The 24,188-nt window shown below is 45.7% G+C and overlaps 1 protein-coding gene across 1 annotated transcript in view; it reads left to right on the forward strand.

Annotated features, from left to right (window-relative positions):
• The window catches only part of doc2b (double C2-like domains, beta), a 324,284-nt gene that overhangs the window by 256,497 nt on the left and 43,599 nt on the right, over positions 1 to 24,188 (forward strand). Inside the window, exon 13 of the mRNA XM_084178089.1 lies at positions 4,964 to 5,090. Within this exon, the coding sequence (XP_084034215.1) occupies positions 4,964 to 5,090 (127 nt within the window). The remainder of the gene's footprint in view (positions 1 to 4,963; positions 5,091 to 24,188) is intronic.

Genomic DNA, 24,188 nt, shown 5'->3' on the forward strand with positions numbered 1-24,188 from the left:
CACTGAGCCACTCATGATGAAATGGAACCCATTTGTGTCCACACTGTCCACCCCCCCACCACCACCACCCCATAAAAGTAACTTTGTTTTTAGGAAACCATCACATTTACATTTTAGTCATTTTAGCAGGCACTCGTCTTATCCAGAGCAACTTACATCAAGTACTAATTTACCAACTAATCACAGAAACTGAATGGATGTCAATGAAATTCATTGTTTTCCGAGATACATTTTTGCCCATCAGACTAAATGGGACAGATTATCTAGTTGATCTTACACGAGATATTGACACACCACAGGTACCAAAATCTGGGGCCCGTAGTTTTCCCTGATCTGGTAACCTAACCAGGTAAACCTCCGGACCTTATACGGTATGATGAGACCAGAGTTTTCTAATCAGGTCACATGGTTAAAAAAAAAACTCCTGGAAAAACTCCTGGCCTTGGGAAGGATGAAAACCCTGTCAAACTGCAGCAACCTTGTAGGACTAGGGGGGGTTTCCTATGCACAGACACAGAGAAAGCAACATGATTAGACAATAAACCTCACAGGGCTGAGCATGCTTTATGCAGGTTTGCAACGTGTAGTCGTGCCCTATGCAACTGTAGGCCTATTAAAAATGTACTCAGTCTATGTCAGCTATTGTGTTTATTGATTAATTCCAGTTAATAATTTTGGATTGAAAAAGTCTAGGTAGCCTAGTCAGCCCAAGTTTGAACGTAAACCAAATTTGATCCCATTCACATTTTCTCACTAACAAATGGGCTATAAATACACAACGTTACCGCTTCGTTTACCCTGGTCAGAGGGACAGGGCGCATAGTAGGCTAGACTATACAGCTGCTGTTGTTGGTAGCCTACAGTTGATCAGACTGAAAAATGTTTTCGTTTCCGTGAAATACAGCATGTCAGCTCGCAAATGTTTAGGTGCATTGGCTGCTACATGTATGGAAGAGTTTTTGCTTGTGTCTGTCGGGAGTGACGTGTTATCACGCTTGCTAAAGCCCCCTAAGGTCTAAGGGCTCTGGGCTGGGTTTCTACTAAGCTAACAAATTGAATTGTTTTAAGAAGGTCATACCAAGGATAATTTAGCTATTTGATTTTGAATTTTAGGACCCCTGTAAGTATAAAAACAAAATATATACAAATTATTTGATGAAACATTGAATTTGGTCTTACCGCTATTAGCCCACAGAAACACATTGAATAACATATTCATACATGGCAAAACAGAAGCTTGTGGGGGTCGTAGAGCATAACTGAGTTTTGTAGGCCAAACCGTTCAGACGCTAGACATTTTCGTGAGAAGACTGATTTTTCTCCTGGTCAGACAAACACCGCTGTAGCTCTGCCACCTTCCACCGCAGATGCGGAAGACCGACATTGGCGGATGCGGGTGGATTGAGACGCAGCCTATGCAGAAAAAACAGATATCTCTAGCTTAAACAGACAGATTTTGATGGGGATGTGTTTATTATGCTAATTAGATTTCCACGGGGGTGCGGAGATCAATAAATACCAGAGGAAAGAGGAGAGCTCACCTTGAGTTTTGTGCCCGGCCCGCGCGACATGCGATTTTTGTGAATCTGATTTGGTCAAGACACACAAATAGCCTGCAGCAGCACTCCGATGTGAAGGACAGAGAAATTGTGCACGAGTTGACAAATCATGAGGCAAATCGGTCTAAAAAACAGCACTTTGTGTTGATATATTTTATTCAACTAAATCAAGTGGTGTGGCACTGCCACACCTGATTTGAAAAGTGCTGTGGCAAATGCCGCCTCACGTTTTCTGGTGGCTCTGTATTGAGAACATTTCCTCTGAGTTAAATTAGATTTTTTTTGCAGGGGAGACTAGATTGAAAAGGAAAGAATATGTCCTCATTCCTCTGGATAAGCCACAAAACGATTGTCTCTCTGCCCTCGTTCAATTCAGATGTTCCATTCATTTCATAACCGTGCCTTTGCCACCTGTTTAATTCAACAGTAACAGCAGAGGATGAGAAAGAACCCCATGTGCGTTCAACTGACAGCAGAAACATGTCCTTTCTAAATATATATACTGTATGTTTTAATCTGTACCACCTGTCCATAGGATAAATTGGTGACTGCTTAGTGGAGTTTCCAATAATTTGCTGCTGCAATTTAGATATGCCCCTCATGAGTGAAATGTAATTATCATTTGTTGTACAAAGGCCCATGTTTTCCCCCCACATCTCAGTCAATTACATACACAGACAAGGAAACTCATTTCACACTGCATATGCTCAATGTAAATAGATGTACTGTACAGCGCACAAATGAGAACATTGGATGAGTGTGCTCGCATAAGCACTGTTCATATACACACAATGTTGAGAACATGCTGGAACAGGAACCTTTCGAGAGCTCCTGCAGTCATTCTGGGGATTGTATTGATTATAATTTGCAACTGAATGAAGTGCTCAAAAGGAGGACAGAATCGTTACAGATAATTAGAGAGCCCTCGAGGTGTTATGGGAGGTAGAGAGGGGCTCGCTGAGAAGAGGATGAAAGAAAAATCTGTAACACTTTCCATGTACAAGCTGTCCCTGTTATTATGCTCAGTGCATTACATGACTTGCTATAACCATTCATAACACATCATTATGGTCTCCTATAACTGCCTGTATACGTGCATAATTGTTTTAAAGGCCAGAAGGCAGGCGGTTCATGAAATGTTATTGACACATTCAGCAGAAATAAAAAACGTATTACTTAGCAGACGCTTTTATCCAAAGGGACTTACAGTACAGTGAGTGCATAAATTTTTTGTATGTTAAATCCACAACCATGGCATTGCCAACTGGGCCACACAGAACTACTTGGTCTGTGAGGTTTCAAATGCTACGGGTAACTGCCAAAATAAAGGAAACACTTGAGTAAATGAGGGTTCTGGCGGCTTTGATGTGGTGTGGGGTGCATTTTCCTGGCATGGTTTAGGTCCACTCAACCCCTTAGAGGGCAAAGTAAACACCAATAAATACACAGCCTGAGTGATCACCTTCAACCTATGGTGAAGCATTTCTATCCTGATGGGTGTGGTCTCTTCCAGGATGACACTGCCCCCTTCCACAGGGCACGAGTGGTCACTGAATGGTTTGATGAGCATGAAAATCAATGTCAACCATATGCCATGGCCGTCTGTCACCAGATCTCAACCCAACCCAACCCAACGCTCTATTTAGACACATTATGTTGGTGTTTCCTTTATTTTGGCAGTTATCTGTACATGAGAAAACAATGACCAACTTAACACTGAAATATCTCCAGTAGTCTCAGAGAGGAGGAATAGGTATAAAAATAGAATTAATAGAAAGGGGGTCTCCATTCAAGTCAATGATGGCAAAATGGGTGGACTGCAGCCATTTTGAGTGTACCCTTGCCCTAGGTCTAAATGATACAGGTTAAGACAACGTCGTCACAAATCTTGGTCCCATTGTTGCAAAGAGTTATGGGATATTAGAATCCCGTTGTCTTAACCTTCCCATCTTCAACCTAGACCCATGCCAGGAAGTAAAAGTGGGAAGTGTACCCTTCAATCTGTACTGTGATTTGTTGAGTCAACTCAACTGACATTACACAAAATACATTTCATTGCATGAGCCACATCAGTTAGCATAATTTGAATGAACATTCTACATTAACATGGCAATCCAGCATCAATTGATAGACCATTCCAAAATACCATGGAAATTACTGCATCACAAGTTTACCAGTCAAATTGCCAGGGTTAGAGCTTCCAAGCCCGTTCTATTCATTCGATTTCTATGGGAATAGGGCTCTATTCAGTCATATGAAGTGGGTTGGCCATCACTGGCAACACAGCAAACGCATCATTGTCGTCTGTTCATTTACAAAGTTCTCTGCAGAAACTACCATACTACCTCACATCATTCCTGACATACAGAAGTACGAAATACCTCACCCACTCCCAGGGATGGCTAATTCTTGAAATTCCATTTGTCGCTACTGATCTAACGGCCGGGAAACGTGGTGACTGGGTTTGATTAAATAGCAGCTGTCGTGGAAATTCTAATCAATAATGAGGAGAGACAAGGTCAATCACCAATTAGGATATTACTTTATTCAAAACGTATTAATAAGGGAGCAGGTCACGCCACACATACAAGTGAATAGTGAGTGCTCTGCAATAATGAGGCTGGTCGACCCAACACTCTAAAGTGTTGGGCCGAGAGCTCCGACATACAGAGAATACAAATATATATTTTCTATCAAAGATACACCCTCTTAATCTACATGACAAACAGCAGATGTGTGGAATGGGTCAAAAGGTGAGGCTTGGTATATGAGAAAAAGAGTATCCCCCAGCCAGATAGCATTTGCTGTGAAGACTGTTCTTATTGTATAGAAACCAGAGTTTGGCCCCTATGACAAGGTTCCTCTCATCATTATCCATACCCGAGCCATCTCCTCCCTGGTACCACTAATCATAGAATGGAATGTGGCTGTTGGTTTTATCACCTTTATCACCAAGCCATCATAAATCAATTGCCAGCGCCAAGCTAGAGGCCCAACTCAGTCCCACAGACACAGATGAGAGAGTACTGAGAACCCTATTCCATTGCATAAAACTACTATTCAATGCATAAACATTATTAAACATAATTTTGTAATTTTTCCACCATGCAGCCCACAGTCACTTCAACTCTACTGCTGCTGACTCATTCTCAATATCTCCCCATTTTTCCTCTTCTGCCCTCTTCTGATTTTTTATCTCTCTTGGAGCTGCTTTGTATCTTTTGATTGATCTGAATATGTCTGAATGCTTGTTATCCTCCTATCCTCCCACATCAAAACCTTACTCTGACCCTTAATATACTCCTCTCTCTCTCTCTCTCTCTCTCTCTCTCTCTCTCTCTCTCTCTCTCTCTCTCTCTCTCTCGTTTACTCTTTCCTCTCTCTCTCTCGTTCTGCACTTTCAGGATTTCAGTGTGTGATGAGGACAAGTTCCGCCACAATGAGTTCATCGGAGAGACACGCATCCCCCTCAAGAAACTCAAGCCCAACCAGACCAAGAACTTTTACAACTGCCTGGAGAAACAGCTACCTGTAAGTTATCAAGTTGCCTTTTTCATCCTCCCCTTTGAAGGCAAATTTAAGCATTTCCTGAAATGAAGCATTTCCTAAGGTATTTCCTAAGGTAAATTGGTTATTTGGCCTCCACTGCTAAATTACAAACATTGACATGTAAATGTTATATTCTGTATGTACAGATAATTTGCCTAAATATAAATCTTTCCTAGTGTTGAAAGATATCAATACTGTATGTCTCCTGTCATTAATAAACAATGGGCCATGAAACATCTCACATACAGCCCCTTTTAACACTGTGCACACTGTAAATTAACATCATGAAACAACCACAGTCATTTCAATGAAGCACCACTTACTGAGGGCTCTGTTCAACACTGCCTCTCTCCTTTAAATAATTAAGCAGGTTTACAGCATTAAAGACCAGAGAGAATGACAGTCTCTAATAATCCATAGAACAAGCAATTATATTTACCAAGGACTGAACAAGGACTGGGCATGGATGCCGGAGGCATGTGATTTACTCACGAGTGCTACTTACTTAGTGCACTGGAGGATGTTGTTGTCATCAAAATAGCTATTGTGTGGTTATTTTACACTACTGTCGCTAGTCAAATATAGACAAGCTTCTTTCACATACGATAGCTCCACCTTAATTGCAATTGAACTTGAGATCTACTAAATCGATCTTTCGTTGAGCTGCAAAATTAGATTCTCTAAACTTTCTGAAAATGTGGGTTGCTGTTTCCAAGAATCTTATTTTGGGAGCTTTACTTTTTACGAATTAGCTGATTGATAGGGTAGATATTGATATCTATTCAGAGCCCTTTCTTAATATCCACTCTTTTATCCGAGCATGTCGTTAAGATCTCCTAATTTCATCTGGTTAAGAGGCGCTCACAGAAATAGTTTTCTCTTACCGTCAACGACACGATCTGCTCTGAATACTCAGAGAAGGCTTAGCCCTTTGACTGAGCAGCATTGTTTTTTTCTCTGGCTTTCCAATGGGCAGCCTGTGGATTACTGATCTACGTGCTGCTAACGCACATACAGGCTTGTACACACACACACACGCGAGCGCGCACACACACACACACACACACACACACACTTCTCATTCCTCAATTAGACTCTTCCCTTTATTGTTTAATTAAAAAGCACCTATGTCTAGAGCTTCCCTCTGGCTGTCACCTCTGCTTCCACAGCTTCTACTGTGTGTGTGTGTGTGTGTGTTTGTGTGCGTGCGTGCATCACTGTTTTTGTTTGTCAGTGTTTGTGTGCATGCACACCTGTGCGTGTGTGTGCAGACCAGCTGGGCTCTTGTAGCCAGCCTCCCACCTGTATTCAGCTGCTTTGTAGCGATGCAAAGCACCCCAGCAGAGGATGTTTAGAGAGGGTCTCAGTTTGCACAATTAATCGAATTCACATTGAAATCCCAATATTGACATGTGCAATATCCATATCTCATGCAACAACAAAAAAAATGCCACTCAGCCGCACGTAACATCCGTTGTTATATATTGAACAAAATTATAAATGCAAAATGTAAAGTGTTGGTCCCATGTTTCATGAGCTGAAATGAAAGATCCCAGAAATGTTCCATACGCACAAAAACATTATTTCTCAAATTTTGTGCAGAAATTAGCTTACATCCCTTTTAGTGAGCATTTCTCCTTTGCCAAGATAATCCATCCACCTGACAGGTGTGGCATATCAAGAAGCTGATTAAACAGCATGATCATTACACAGGTGCACCTTGTGCTGGGACAATTGGCATGCTAACTGCAGGAATGTCCACCAGAGCTGTTGCCAGAGAATTTAATGTTAATTTCCCTACCACGTGGAACCACGCCAGCCCAGGACCTCCACATCTGATGAAACTGTGGGTTTGCACAACCAAAGAATGTCTGCACAAACTGTCAGAAACTGTCTCAGGGAAGTTCACCTGCATGCTAGTTGTCCTCACTAAGGTCTTGACCTGACTGCAGTTCGGCGTCGTAACCAACTTCAGTGGGCAAATGCTCACCTTTGATAATGCACAGACCCATGTTGCAAGGATCTGTACACAATTCCTGGAAGCTGAAAACGTCCCGGTTCTTCCATGGCCTGCATGCTCACCATCATATCACCCATTGAGCATGTTTGGGATGCTCTGGATTGACATGTATGACAGTGTGTTCCAGTTCCCGCCAATATCCAGCAACTTCGCACAGCCATTGAAGAGGAGTGGGACAACATTCCACAGGCCACAATCAACAGCCTGATCAACTCTATGCGAAGGAGATATGTATGCATGAGGAAAATGGTGGTCACTAGGGTTGAATATTTTCCTGGTAAATGTTCCATCCCGAGAATAAATCATTTTTCTCCTGGGTAACCTGGTATTTCCCTCCAAAAAGCAAAGTATTATAAAGCATATAAATATGCCTATGTCTGGATTTCATTAGAGCTTTGATCGAAAATTCAAGCCTGATGCTACCTGAGCCTGATAAGCCATACATTTTATGAGCCCTACATTAAAGACATTTAATGAGCCCAAGCTCAAAAAAGCCCAAATGAATGTGCCGTTATCCAATATCTATATGATATAGGCTACTGCACATTACGCACCACAGAAAAACATAAAAGCCCATAGATGTAGCTAGCTATATGCTCTCTTGGGTAAATAAATGAAACAAGCTCCAGTAGGCTAATCTTTTTGAGTGTGAACTGTATTACTGTACTGCATTGTATTATACTGTATTATATGGACTGAAATTCTGCATATTGTTCAAACCATGTTAAGCAGGGAGAGAACATGTGATTCTGGTGCAGCACATGTGGCCTACAAAGTTACAAGTATAGGCTAGCGAATTTGATTTTAATTTGAAATATAATAGGGGCTATTTGTATAATTAGTAGGTTGACGCATGTATACAGTACCAGTCAAAGGTTTGGACACACCTACTCATTCAAGGGTTTTTATTTTTACTATTTTTTACATTGTAGAATAATAGTGAAGACATCAAAACTATGAAATAACACATATGGAATCATGTAGTAACCAAAAATATATTTTATATTTGAGATTCTTCAAATAGCCACCCCTTGCCTTGATGACAGCTTTGCACACTCTTGGCATTCTCTCAACCAGCTTCACCTGGAATGCTTTGCCAACAGTCTTGAAGGAGTTCCCACATATGCTGAGTACTTGTTGGCTGCTTTTCCTTCACTCTGCCGTCCGACTCATCCCAAACCATCTCAATTGTGTTGAGTTCAGGGGATTGTCGAGGTCAGGTCATCTGATGCAGCATTCCATCACTCTCCTTCTTGGTAAAATAGCCCTTACACAGCCTGGAGGTGTTGGGTCATTGTCCTGTTGAAAAACAAATGATAGTCCCACTAAGCCCAAACCAGATGGGATGGCGTATCACTGCAGAATGCTGTGGTAGCCATGCTGGTTAAGTGTGCCTTGATTTCTAAATAAATCACAGACAGTGTCACCAGCAAAGCACCCCCACAACATCACACCTCCTCCTCCATGCTTTACGGTGGGAACTACACATGCGGAGATCATCCGTTCACCCACTCCGCGTCTCACAAAGACACAGCGGTTTGAACCAAAAATCTCCAGTTTGGACTCCAGACCAAAGGACCCATTTCCACCGGTCTAATGTCCATTGCTTGTGTTTCTTGGCCCAAGCAGGTCTCTTCTTCTTATTGGTGTCCTTTAGTAGTGGTTTCTTTGCAGCAATTCGACCATGAAGGCCTGATTCACACAAGTCCCCTCTGAACAGTTGATGTTGAGATGTGTCTGTTACTTGAAATCTGTGAAGCATTTATTTGGGCTGCAATTTCAACTCTGGGTCTTCCATTCCTGTGGCGGTCCTCATGAGAGCCAGTTTCATCATAGCGCTTGATGGTTTTTGCGACTGCACTTTAAGAAACGTTAAAAGTTATTGAAATGTTCAGTATTGACTGACCTTTATGTCTTAAAGTAATGATGGACTGTCGTTTCTCTTTGCTTATTTGAGCTGTTCTTGCCATAATATGGACTTGGTCTTTTACCAAATAGGGCTATCTTATCAAAGAACCTACCAGGTACAACGCTAAATCCGTAAACATGGGCACCCTCATAGATATCATCCTGACTAATTTACCCTCTAAATACACCTCCGCTGTCTTCAACCAGGATCTCAGCGATCACTGCCTTATTGCCTGCGTCCGTAACGGGTCCGCGGTCAAACGACCACCCCTCATCACTGTCAAATGCTCCCTAAAACACTTTAGCGAGCAGGCCTTCCTAATTGACCTGGCCCAGGTATCCTGGATGGATATCGATCTCATTCCGTCAGTAGAGGATGCCTGGTTGTTCTTTAAAAGTGCTTTCCTCTCATTCTTAAATAAGCATGCCCCATTCAAAGAATTCAGAACTAAGAACAGATATAGCCCCTGGTTCTCCTCAGACTTGACTGCCCTTGACCAGCACAAAAACATCCTGTGGCGTACTGCATTAGCATCGAATAGCCCCCGCGATATGCAACTTTTCAGGGAAGTTAGGAACCAATATACACAAGCAGTTAGGAAAGCAAAGGCTAGCTTTTTCAAACAGAAATGTGCATCCTGTAGCACTAACTCCAAAAAGTTTTGGGACACTGTAAAGTCCATGGAGAATAAGAGCACCTCCTCCCAGCTGCCCACTGCACTGAGGCTAGGAAACACTATCACCACGATAAATCTACAATAATCGAGAATTTCAACAAGCATTTTGCTATGGCTGGCCATGCTTTCCACCTGGCTACCACTACCCCGGCCACCAGCTCTGCACTCTCCACTGCAACTTGCCCATACCACCCCCCGCTTCTCCTTCACACAAATTCAGACAGCTGATGTTCTGAAATCATCTGGGCTAGACAATCTGGACCCTTTCTTTCTAAAAATAGCAGCCGAAATTGTCGCAACCCCTATTACTAGCCTGTTCAACCTCTCTTTCGTAACGTCTGAGATCCACAGAGATTGGAAAGCTGCCGCGGTCATCCCCCTCTTCAAAGGGGGTGACACTCTAGATTCAAACTGTTACAGACCTATATCCATACCTGCCCTGCCTTTCGAAAGTTTTTGAAAGCCAAGTTAACAAACAGATCACCGACCATTTCAAATCACACCGTACCTTCTCCGCTATGCAATCTGGTTTCCGAGCTGGTCATGGATGCACCTCAGCCACGCTCAAGGTCCTAAACGATATTATAACCGCAATCAATAATAGACAGTACTGTGCAGCCGTCTTCATCGACCTGGCCAAGGCTTTCGACTCTGTCAACCACCACATTCTTATTGGCAGACTAAATAGCCTTGGTTTCTCAAATGACTGCCTCGCCTGGTTCACCAACTACTTCTCAGATAGAGTTCAATGTGTCAAATCGGAGGGCCTGTTGTCTGGACCTATGGCAGTCTCTATGGGGGTGCCACAGGGTTCAATTCTTGGGCCGACTCTTTTCTCCGTGTATATCAATGATGTCACCCTTGCTGCTGGTGACTCTCAGATCCACCTCTACGCAGACGACACCATTTTGTATACTTCTGGCCCTTCATTGGACACTGTGATAACAAACCTCCAAACGAGCTTCAATGCCATACAACACTCCTTCCGTAGCCTCCAACTGCTCTTAAACACTAGTAAAACTAAATGCATGCTCTTGAATCGAACGCTGCTGGCACCCTCCCACCCGACTAGAATCACTACTCTCGACGGGTCTGACCTAGAGTATGTGGACAACTACAAATACCTAGGTGTCTGGTTAGGCTGTAAACTCTCCTTCCAGACTCACATTAAGCGATGTCATTTACAAAATAGCCTCCAACACTCTACTCAGCAAATTGGATGTAGTCTATCACAGTGCCATCCGTTTTGTCACCAAAGCCCCATATACTACCCACCACTGTGACCTGTACGCTCTTGTTGGCTGGTCCTCACTACATGTTCGTCGCCAAACCCACTGGCTCCAGGCCATCTATAAATCACTGCTAGGCAAATCCCCGCCTTATCTTAGCTCATTGGTCACCATAGCATTTTACATTACATTTTAGTCATTTAGCAGACGCTCTTATCCAGAGCGACTTACAGTTAGTGAATACATATATATATATTTTTGTCTTTTTTTTTTTGTCTTTTTTTTTTTCAAACTGGTCCCCCGTGGGAATCGAACCCACAACCCTGGCGTTGCAAACGCCATGCTCTATCAACTGAGCTACATCCCTGCCGGCCATTCCCTCCCCTACCCTGGACAACGCTAGGCCAATTGTGCGCCGCCCATGAGTCTCCCAGTCGCGGCCGGCTGCGACAGAGCCTGGATTCGAACCAGGATCTCTAGTGGCACAGCTAGCACTGCGATGCAGTGCCTTAGACCACTGCGCCACTCAGGAGACTCATAGCAACACCCACCCGTAGTATGCGCTCCAGCAGGTATATCTCACTGGTCATCCCCAAAGCCAACACCTCCTTTGGTCGCCATTCCTTCCAGTTCTCTGCTACCAATGACTGGAACGAACTGCAAAAATCTCTGAAGCTGGAGACTCTTATCTCCCTCACTAACTTTAAGCATCAGTTGTCAGAGCACCTTACCGATCACTGCACCTGTACACAGCCCATCTGAAATTAGCCCACCCAACTACCTCATCCCTATATTGTTATTTATTTTGCTCATTTGCACCCCAGTATCTCTATTTGCACATCATCTCTTGCACATCTATCATTCCAGTGTTAATACTAATTGTAATTATTTTGCACTATGGCCTATTTATTGCCTTACCTCCATAACTTGCTACATTTGCATACACTGTATATATATTTTCTGTTGTATTTTTGACTTTATGTTTTGTTTTACCCCATATGTAACTCTGTGTTGTTGTTTTTATCGCACTGCTTTGCTTTATCTTGGCCAGGTCGCAGTTGTAAATGAGAACTTGTTCTCAACTGGCTTACCTGGTTAAATATAGGTAAAAAAAAAAAAAAAAAAAGTGTTATTTCATAGTTTTGATGTCTTCACTATTATTCTACAATGTAAAAAATAGTAAAAATAAAGAAAAACCTTGAATGAGAAGGTGTCCGAACTTTTGACTGGTAGTGTACCTTTCATAATATTTCCCCTAATGTTATTAGCATACCTCCTCTTTTGTTGGCCTTATCTTCATCATTCTAATGACATCCTTGAATAATATAGGACTAGAATTAGATGCAGAAGGCTTTCACTTCTCTTCACGAAGATTGAATGGTTATGGGTATGAATAAATAACTGCTATAGCCTACCGCCATCGCGTGTTCGCTCTTCTTTCAAACTACCTGTGAGTTCTATTGGCTGCTGTATTTAACATTCAGCAAACAAGAGCTTGCGTCCCTCTTCGACTAGTCTATTGGTGTAAGATTTTTTTTAGTTTTTATTATGTCCAGCAAGACATTCTAGTCTAGCTTTTCCTGCATGGGACTCCAAGAGCTAAGGTGCATTTTTTAAGGAGAGAGGCCAGCAGAGCACATGTGCATGCATATTGCACAAGAGACGGAGGCTATAAGTTAGAAGCTTATTATGCATAACCCATCATTAATTAGCTAAATATAAGACTAATACTGCATTGAATGTATTACCTGAAAGAGGTACGCTAGGACATCTATATATAGGGCTATATATAAATCTAGAACAGGATTATCTATTTTGGATGCAATTTGAATGGAGTTGGGCTCCCGCGTGGCGCAGCGGTCTAAGGCACTGCATCTCAACAATTGGCCCAGCGTCGTCCGCACAATTGGCCCAGCGTCGTCCGGGTTTGGCCGGTGTAGGCCGTCATTGTAAATAAGAGTTTGTTCCTAACTGACTTGCCTAGCTAAATAAAGGTAAAATAAAAAAAAAATAAAAAAATGGAGAGAGAGAGAAAGACTGTTAGAGAGTGCTCGCGCGTGCACTGATTTAAAGCAACGGTATTCGAGTGATAGGCTGATTTAAAACTCTTAAAGAAATAATAATCTTTACAATTAAATAATAAGGTGACCCTCGACAGCCAGATGGAGATGGGTAAATTAGAAGAGCATTCGGTCTTTATATTACTGTAGCATACACTATGCTACAGCAAATGTAGGCCTACTTGTCACAAGTTTTTAAAAAAGTTACCATGATGAGATGATAGGTCTACATGCATTGTGTACTGCGCTCCATACTGAGATGGGCTGTCTGTCCCCACCCTGAGCATTGATGATTCAGATTTAAATATTGCATATAATTTAACAGTTCCATTTCACGCCATGCTGTTCATAAAAATCATTTATTATAATTTACCGGTTTCTCGCAGTTAGGGCCGTGGCGGTCACAAAATTTCGTCAGCCGGTGATTGTCAAGCAAATAACTGTAGGTCTCACGGTAATTGACCGTTAATTAACATAAACACATTTAGCATGTCCTGGCTTCCACACACAGCCTACAAGTCATTTTACAAAGTCTAATAAATCCATGTAATATAGTCTACACCTTCACAATAAATCCATTATTTATTTTAGACAGGTCTAAAGAAACATGATATGAAGAAATGTAGTCTATTTCAGAAGAAAATAATAGCATACTCTGAGTTGTCCTTATGTTAGGTTCTGATGTGGCTATGCCAAATGGCTGTGGGCTACATTAGTTCATTTAGCAGACAAGATTTGCTTATAATTCCGTGGCATTATTTTATATTATTTTATAGTATGAAGAATACAATTGAACAAAGCTGAATAAAATAAATATTTTCTCCAAACGATTTGAGGGAGTGCGCACAATGCGGCTATTCTGTGTTGAGCGGTTAACAAAGAAATAGGTATTCCTATATGCTTAATTTAGAGTTAATAATGTAACTTTAGTTGTTCGACAAACGTTGGGCTATATGTTTTGATTTTTAATACATTGTAAGGCTGCATGATGAGACTAATGGCGATTTAAAAAAAATAGCTTGAAAGGCATGAGCTCTGCTTAGTTTTTTGCGCAGGCTGTACACACTCCAATAGTCTCTCATTCACAATTGGAAAAGCACTTGATAATGGCTAAAATTTCACAGCGGCATCCCCTTTGTGGCCATAATGCACCTTTATAAAATCTGTGCCTTTTGCGGCCCGGAGTGCTAAGTTGTGCCCTTCTCCCTGAGTGTGCTGCGCAATCCAAAGCTCTCTCACTCACACGGGCTCTCCGTCTGGTGATCGGGTCTTTCTCACAGGCTACAAGTTAAGACAGACACATCGGGGACACAACTGCGCGCGTCCTTATCCAATTCCGAGGTGCATATTGAAGATATTGGAAGAACTGTCCACATTTACTTTTCGTCAGCCAACAAGATGAGTAGGCCTAACGGAACAGCAAAAGCACTAGCCTATGTCAATCTACTATCCCCCATGGTACAAAAGTCGACCTATTCTATTCTGTGCGAGAAATAAATATTCTGGGACAGTTGTGGGATGCGATAGATCCCAAATTAATACAACCACTAGCATCAAAAAAACGTTTTTATGCAATGTGGCTGATCAGAACCTTTAGCTTAAAATTTTTATAAACTATTAGGCTATTTCTTCACATTATAAGTGCAGCAATGCGCACGTGGTTGTAGGCTATAAGCGCGAATGTTCCATTAGCGGAAAACACCAGCAAATGCAATTATGCATGTAATGCTTTTATTAAAAAGGTGCATTTTTATGGTAAAAATGATCTTCCCCAAACTTGAAACTCACGTGCTGCTTACATATGCCAGTTATGTCATGAGCCTCTCACTCCACCGGGTTACCACCTTAATTTTCTTCCACTCTGCTCACCACTCTCTCTACTCAGCCTAACTAGCTCCACCTGTCCCTGCTCTGCTCTGCTCTAATTACTCTGCCAGCTGCGCTGCATTACCCACTACCTCTCCCAGTATTTAAGGCCCTGTCTTTCAGCTCTCCGGTGTCAGATCGTCTGCAAAGCTCACACCCGGAACCTGTTTGCGCACGCTTCTGGCTCACCCTGGTTTTGTGACCCCGGACCTGCCTGATTTTTGGATACTCTTCTGCCCCAGGAGATCCAGACCTGCTTCTGCCATTACGACTCCTGACTACTCTTCAATCCCGGTAACTCTGACCAGCCTTCTGCCTTGCTACTACGTATTTTGGATTTCCCTTGAACTGTACTGCTGCCTTGTTTCATTCCGCCCTGTTGTGTCTGTGTCTCCCCCCCCCAGGACTTCTGGACCACCCACCACCGGCTTCATAGGACGCATCGCTGCCACTGGGGGGGGCACAGACCCAGCACATTGGACGGGATCCCTGTTACCCCTGGAGCCTTCATTCACTCCCTACTTCCCTTTTCCCTTAAGTTTTAATAAACTTTCTGGTGTGACGCAATTGTGGTCCTCTGGTCGTCTGTCTGAACCGTGACAGTACGATCTGACCATTATGGACTCAGCGCACACTTTCCCCGACATGGAAACCGATGAGCATGAGCAGCAGTTCCAGCAGCAGCAACAACAACTCGCCATGATCATTCAACTCCTCACCAACCTTACCCCAGCCAGTCTGCCCACCAGCCCTGCCCCCGAGTTACCTGCCCCGGTCATTGCAGCCGCTGCTCCGGAACCCAAGATTGGAAACCCCGAGCGGTTCAACGGCGATTCAACCCAGGTCCGGCCATTCCTGACTAGCTGCCGACTTCAGTTCTCCTTGCAGCCAAGGACCTTCGCCACGGAGGGGGCTAAAGTTGGGTATGCCATCACTCACCTGACGGGCCGAGCTCGACTCTGGGGAACAGCAGAGTTCGAACGTCAAACCCCCGCATGTGCAACCTTCGACCTGTTTGCTGAGGAGATGCTGAAGGTGTTTGACCTGGATTCACCCACCGCAGAGGCGTCTCGTGAACTGTTCAGTATTCGACAAGGCAGACGTACAGTCGCAGACCATTCCATCGACTTCCGAACCCTGGCTAGACGAAGTTCTTGGAACACACCATCGTTGGTGGACGCGTTCTTCCATAGTTTGGCTGACTATATCAAGGACGAGTTGGTCTCCCATGAACTGCCTTCCACTCTTGATGAAGCCATCGCACTGACTGTCAGGATCGACAGAAGGATACAGACCCGTCGTCGTGAGAGGGGGCGCCAAGGTCCACCTACTACCGGCATTCGGAGAGATCCGACTGGGCTCCTGTCATCTACTGCCACTCACCCAGGTCAGCTTGATCAGTCTGAGCCTATGGAGATTGGGCGAGCCTCTCTCACTCCTGCAGAGCGCCAGCGCCGCTTCACCTCAAACCTCTGCCTCTATTGTGGAGGTGATGGACATCGTGTGGTAACCTGCCCTTTAAAGGGCCGAAGCTCACCGGGCATAGGGGGAGTCCGGTTGAGTTCAATGACCATCCAGTCCTCCGACCGCAAACCCCTGCTGCAGGTTCACCTCCGCTCCCATCCTCCAGATGCCTGATGTGGACCGGCAATTCATTGTGGAGGTGGACGCCTCGGATGTGGGAGTTGGTGCTGTGATTTCTCAGTGGGCTGCGGAGGATAGGAAGCTCCATCCCTGTGCCTTTTTCTCACGTCGGTTGTCCCCCTCTGAGTGCAATTACGACATAGGGAACCGTGAGCTGCTGGCTGTGAAGCTTGCCTTGGAGGAGTGGCGTCACTGGCTGGAGGGGTCCACCATTCCATTTCTCGTTTGGACCGATCATAAGAACTTGGAGTACATCCGCACGGCCAAACGGTTGAACTCCAGGCAGTCCCGCTGGGCCCTGTTCTTCACCAGGTTTAATTTCACTCTGTCATACCGGCCTGGATCACGCAACACCAAGCCAGACGCCCTCTCCCGTCAATTCCAGAAGGATGACACCCCCTCCAAGGACCCAGTGTCGATTCTGCCAAGTCCCTGCATCGTTGCAGCTCTGACCTGGGCTGTTGAGGAACAGGTGCTGGAGGCTCTCCGTAACCAGCCAGGTCCCAGCACTTGCCCAGCTGACCGCCTTTTTGTCCCCGAAGACCTGAGGTCCCAGGTCGTTCAGTGGGGACATGACTCCCGCCTAGCTTGTCACCCTGGCTCCACCCGCACTTACAACCTGCTCGCCCAGAGGTTCTGGTGGCCCTCTCTGAGGAAGGATGTACGGGAATTCGTCCAAGCCTGCCCCATCTGCAACCAACACAAGTCGTCCTGCCAGCCCCCAGCCGGATTGCTGCAGCCCCTGCCTGTGCCCAGACGTCCCTGGTCTCACATCGCCCTTGACTTTGTCACGGGGCTGCCCCCTTCAAGTGGCATGACCGTCATTCTCACCATAGTTGACCGTTTCAGCAAGATGGCACACTTCATTCCCCTCCCCAAGCTCCCAACCGCCAAGGAGACCGCCCAGGTGGTCCTGGAACACGTCTTCCGGATCCACGGACTGCCAAAGGATGTAGTTTCTGACCGTGGTCCACAATTCTCCTCCGCTTTTTGGAAGGAGTTCTGTCACCTGCTGGGAGCCACAGTCAGTCTGACTTCCGGATTCCATCCCCAATCCAATGGGCAGTCAGAGCGGGCTAATCAGGAGCTCGAGAAGGCACTGCGATGCATGACTTCACGCAACCCCCACTCCTGGTCGCAGCAATTGACATGGGTGGAGTACGCACACAATTCTCTGACCTGCTCTGCCATCGGTATGTCCCCTTTCCAATGTGTTTATGGATACCAGCCTCCTCTATTTGCCAGCCAGGAAGAGGAGGTTACTTGCCCATCTGCACTTGCTTTTGCCCGTCGATGTCGCCGCACCTGGTCACAAGCCCGAGCCACACTCCTCAGATCCGTTGCCAGCTACACTACCGGGGCCAACCGTCGGAGAATTCCTGCTCCCACCTACCATGTTGGTCAAAGGGTGTGGTTGTCATCGAAGAACCTGCCACTCAGGGTGGAGTCGCAGAAGCTGGCACCTCGGTTCATTGGCCCATTCCCTATCATAAGAGTGATTAGCCCAACTGCTGTCCGGCTCCAACTGCCTAATTCCCTGAGGGTGCACCCCACTTTCCATGTGTCTAAGATTAAGCCCATCCATGAGAGTCCGCTGGTCCCTGCTGCGCCTTGTCCTCCTCCTCCACGGCTCGTCGATGGTGGTCTGGTTTACACCGTCCGCCGCCTGCTTCGGTCCAGACGGAGGGGTAGGGGTCTCCAGTACCTCATTGACTGGGAGGGCTATGGACCTGAGGAAAGGACCTGGGTGCCAGCTAGTCGGATTGTGGATAGGACTCTCATCACCGCTTTCCACCAACGGCATCCTGATCAACCTGCAATCCGTAGGGGCCGCCCCAGAGGGGTCCCTAACCGTCCTGCCCGCTCGGCTTCCTGTCCTGTGCCTGATCCTGTCTCGGGACCTGTCCCATCTCCCGACCACGGCCCTCCGGCTTCCTCCGAGGATGAGGACGTTCACTCGGACCGTTCGGAGGAGTTCTAGCCCTCCTCCGGCTCCCCTCCTCCCGCCCGGCGTGGTGTTGCTCTTGGGACTTCTGGGGCCGTCCCTTGGGGGGGGGGTTCTGTCATGAGCCTCTCACTCCACCGGGTTACCACCTTAATTTTCTTCCACTCTGCTCACCACTCTCTCTACTCAGCCTAACTAGCTCCACCTGTCCCTGCTCTGCTCTGCTCTAATTACTCTGCCAGCTGCGCTGCATTACCCACTACCTCTCCCAGTATTTAAGGCCCTGTCTTTCAGCTCTCCGGTGTCAGATCGTCTGCAAAGCTCACACCCGGAACCTGTTTGCGCACGCTTCTGGCTCACCCTGGTTTTGTGACCCCGGACCTGCCTGATTTTTGGATACTCTTCTGCCCCAGGAGATCCAGACCTGCTTCTGCCATTACGACTCCTGACTACTCTTCAATCCCGGTAACTCTGACCAGCCTTCTGCCTTGCTACTACGTATTTTGGATTTCCCTTGAACTGTACTGCTGCCTTGTTTCATTCCGCCCTGTTGTGTCTGTGTCTCCCCCCCCCAGGACTTCTGGACCACCCACCACCGGCTTCATAGGACGCATCGCTGCCACTGGGGGGGGCACAGACCCAGCACATTGGACGGGATCCCTGTTACCCCTGGAGCCTTCATTCACTCCCTACTTCCCTTTTCCCTTAAGTTTTAATAAACTTTCTGGTGTGACGCAATTGTGGTCCTCTGGTCGTCTGTCTGAACCGTGACAAGTTAGGCTCTGCACCACTTGTAAAGCGGATTAATGTGATTAATTTTAAGAAGTTATTTGGCCACTTTAGTTGTGATACAAACCTTATTAAAACATATAAGCCTATGGGCTGGGCTACATGAGATGTGCGACTATGATTCGAACAAGTCGCAAGAAATTGGCATTGTTTCTTATGCTGGGCGTCATTCACAAGTGATAATATATAATTCACAAGTGATAGGCTAATATTGTCACCCATCAGACTATTCTTGATTTAATCTTGTCTTTACATATACTAAATAATATATGTGTGACATTTGTTTTGATTTAGAATGGACCATTATCATGCACCTGTATCGAAATAGGGGCAGTGGCAAAAAATACATGTAATCTATGCACTTAAATAGTGAACGGAGGACGCTTTTCCCCGTGGTTTATTTTCATATACTCCTGTTGTAAATAAAAGCAATGTGCTTAATATTAGGAAAGTTGAGAAATAAATATAGTAGGCCTAGCCTATAGAAAGCTGACAGGATCCTCCTCTTTTTATTAGCACCCATCACTCTGTTTTCTCCCACAATTGCATAGCCTATAGAGATGTTGGGCAACATTAGCTCATGGGCTCTCATGAAGTGTTTGATTAGATTTTGGAAAACATTTGCATTGATGTCAGAGTGATTAGAGGGACAATAGAGTGATGAGTCCCAGGTAGTTAGCAAGTCTGGTAGGCTACTAATGACCAGCAGCAGCATCAGAGCTTGGAGAAGCCTAATTACCGTGATTAAACGGTCATGTGGAATTTGACTGCCTTCATGACACGTGACCGCCGGTGTGGTGTTAATAGGGTCACCGCAACAGCCCTACTCGCAGTTAGTTATCGCGGGAAAAGGGAGTGGTTTTGGGTGGTAAATCCCGGTAAATCTCGGTAACCGGGTTCCCGCCATTCAACCCTAGTGGTCACACCAGATACTGACTGGTTTTCTGATTCACGCCCCTACTTAAATTTTTTTTTTTATCTCTGACCAACAGATGCATATCTGTATTCCCAGTCATGTGAAATCCATAGATTAGGGCCTAATGAATTTATTTCAATTGACTGATTTCCTTATATGAACTGTAACACCGTAAAATCTTTGAAATTGTTGCATGTTGCGTTTATATTTTTAAGTGTAATTTATTTCTCACCTCTTAATATTGAGTTCATTGCACCACTTTACAATTGGAGTAGGCTGTATGGATCTGATGCGCCCGCAGAGCGGAGCTGAGCGCACCAGTTGCATAGGCCTACATCAAGTATGTCAAAGGCTGATGTGTATGCGGTGGTGGAGTCAGGCGCAGGACACAGAGGATAAGTAAAGACGACTTTACTAGAACACGAAATACGCACGAAAATAAACGTCTCCAACACTGGAGGGAAAAAACACCATATGCGTAAAATGACACAATGAGTATAACACCGACACAAGGCATCCAAGACACGCGGACAATAACATACAAAGACAAAACATAAAACAGGTGAACTTATACGTGACATAATCAATACAGAATACGCAACAGGTGTACCCACTAGACATGACAAAACAAACATCGAAAACAACAAGCGGTAGTAGCTAGTACTCCGGGGATGACGAACGCCGAAGCCTGCCCGAGCAAGGAGGAGGAGCAGCCTCGGCGGCATCCGTGACAGTACCCCCCCCTTGACGTGCGGCTCCAGCCGTGCGCCGACCCCGGCTTCGGGGACGGCCAGGAGGACGCGGAGCAGGGCGCGTGGGGTGACTCCGGTGGAACTCCGTCAGGAGGGAGGGATCTAAAATGTCCCTCCTAGGCACCCAGCACCGTTCCTCCGGACCGTACCCCTCCCACTCCACGAGATACTGCAGACCCCCCATCCGACGTCTCGAGTCCACGATGGACCGGACTGAGTACGCCGGAGCCCCCTCGATGTCCAGTGGGGGCGGAGGAGTCTCCCGTATCTCACTGTCCTGGAGTGGACCAGCTACCACCGGCCTGAGGAGAGACACATGGAATGAGGGGTTAATGTGATAATCATTAGGCAGTTGTAACCTGTAACATACCTCGTTCAATCTCCTCAGGACTTTAAATGGCCCACAAACCGCCGACCCAGCTTCCGGCAGGGCAGGCGAAGGGGCAGGTTTCGAGTCGAGAGCCAGACTCGATCTCCAGGTGCGTACACTGGACCCTCACTGCGGTGGAGATCGGCGCTCGCCTTCTGCCTACGGATAGCCCGCTGCAGATGTACATGCGCAGCGTTCCATGTCTCCTCCGAGCGCCGAAACCACTCATCCTCCGCAGGAGCCTCGATCTGGCTCTGATGCCATGGTGCCAGAACCGGCTGATACCCCAACACACACTGGAAAGGGGTCAGATTCGTAGAGGAATGGCGTAGAGAGTTCTGGGCAATCTCTGCCCAGGGGATATACCCCGACCACTCCTCCTGCCGGTCCTGGCAATAAGATCTCAGAAACCTACCCACATCCTGGTTCACTCTCTCCACCTGCCCATTACTCTCAGGGTGGAAACCCGAGGTAAGGCTGAGGTAAGACTAACCGAGACCCCCAAGCGTTCCATGAACGCCCTCCAGACTCTAGAGGTGAATTGGGGACCCAGATCAGACACTATATCCTCGGGTACCCCGTAGTGCCGGAAGACGTGGGTAAACAAAGCCTCAGCAGTCTGTAGGGCAGTAGGGAGACCTGGCATTGGGATGAGACGACAGGCCTTAGAGAACCGATCCACAACGACCAGAATAGTGGTATTCCCCTGGGAAAGGGGAAGGTCCGTGACAAAGTCTACCGAGAGGTGAGACCACGGCCGTTGTGGAACGGGCAGGGGTTGTAACTTCCCCCTGGGCAGGTGTCTAGGCGCCTTACACTGAGCGCACACCGAGCAGGAGGAGACATAAACCCTCACGTCCTTAGCCAATGTTGGCCACCAGTACTTGTCACTAAGGCAGTGCACTGTCCGGCCAATACCAGGATGTCCAGAGGAGGGTGACGTATGAGCCCAATATATGAGACGCAACAGGTGTACCCACTAGACATGACAAAACAAACATCGAAAACATCAAGCGGTAGTAGCTAGTACTCCGGGGACGACGAACGCCGAAGCCTGCCCGAGCAAGGAGGAGGAGCAGCCTCGGCGGCATCCGTGACAAAGTAGCCTAGGCCTGGCGCTGGAAAGTTTTTGTAGGACATTAGCCTACATTTACTGATAGATTAATCAATTTAGCAACAATATCATATTTAGAGTTAGCAATCTAGCTAAGTGTTTTGAGTTCCCTCTTCCTCAGGTGGTGAATAATACACTGAGTGTACAAAACATTAAGAACACCTTCCCCCCATTTTCCCCTCAGAACAGCCTCAATTCGTTGAGGCATGGACTCTACAAGGTGTCGAAAGCGTTCCACAGGGATGCTGGCCCATGTTGACTCCAATGCTTCCCACATTTGTTTCAAGTTGGCTGGATGTCCTTTGGGTGGTGGACCATTCTTGATACACACGGGAAACTGTTGAGCGTGAAAAACCCAGAAGCGTTGCAGTTCTTGACACAAACCGGTGCGCTTGGCACCTACTACCATACCCCGTTCAAAGGCACTTAAATATTTTGTCTTGCCCATTCATCCTCTGAATGGCACACATACACAATCCATATCTCAATTGTCTCAAGGCTTGAAAATCCTTCTTTAACCTGTCTCCTTCCCTTCATCTACACTGATTGAAGTGGATTTAACAAGTGATATCAATAAGGGATCATAGCTTTCACCTGGATTCACCTGGTCAGTCTGTCATGGAAAGAGCAGGTGTTCATAATGTTTTCTACACAGTGTATAGCCTATAGGCCAATATGCACAAAGATGTCTGCAAATTCTCTGAAGAGCCAAAAATACATCTGATAATTCTGGATCCTATTTTGCCAGGTTGCACATCAAAATATAAATCATGCATTCCCTGGATATGTTAGATGAAATAGCTTACTTTTTGAATCATAGGCTACCATCTCAGTTGTCTTACTTGGCACTGGAAAAAAATTGTCTGGAGCTCTGGCTGCCGCTAATGTAAAGTAGGCCATAAAAATAAAAAAGTGTATTTATTTTTATCGAGCAAAATAGTTACATTTATCACGATATTACTTGTTGTCCACATCACCCAGCTGTAACTAACACCCTCTCTAAACGACCCTCAGTTGGCACTCAGCATACAGAGTGACTGAGGAGGGCTGAGACTAGGGCTGTACGATATGGGGCAAAAATGTGATTTTCTTAACCAAATGTTGTGATTTGACTTGCGATATAGATCAAAACACTTGGGTGAACTGTTGGAATGACAGGGGGCGAGGCTTGGTGTGTGTGGGAAGCAGCTGCAAGAGGAGAGAGGGAGAGAGACAGCAAACAGAGTGAACTACACTGAACAAAAATATAAACGCAACATGCAACAATTTCAAAGATTTTACTGAGTTACAGTTCATACAGTATAAGGAAATCAGTCAACTGAAATAAATTCATTAGGCCCTAATCTATGGATTTCACATGACTGGGAATACAGATATGCATCTGTTGGTCACTGATACCTTAAAAAAGGTAGGGGCGTTGATCAGAAAACCAGTCAGTATCTGAAGTGCGACACATCTCCTTCACATAGAGCTATACATCAGCCTGTTGATTGTGGCCTGTGGAATGTTGCTGGATATTGGCGGGAACTGGAACATGCTCAATGGGTGACATGTCTGGTGAGTATGCAGGCCATGGAAGAACTGGCACATTTTCAGCTTCCAGGAATTGTCTACAGATCCTTGCGACACGGGGCCGTGTATTATCAAAGGTGAGCATTTGCTGAAACATGAGGTGATGGCGGCAGATGAATGGCACGACAATGGGCCTCAGGATCTCATCACGGTATCTCTGTGCATTCAAATTGCCATAGATAAAATGCAATTGTGTTCATTGTTCGTAGCTTATGCCT

The sequence above is a fragment of the Coregonus lavaretus genome (assembly GCF_964263955.1).
Source record: "Coregonus lavaretus genome assembly, chromosome: 15".
NCBI classification, from domain to species: Eukaryota; Metazoa; Chordata; class Actinopteri; order Salmoniformes; family Salmonidae; genus Coregonus; species Coregonus lavaretus.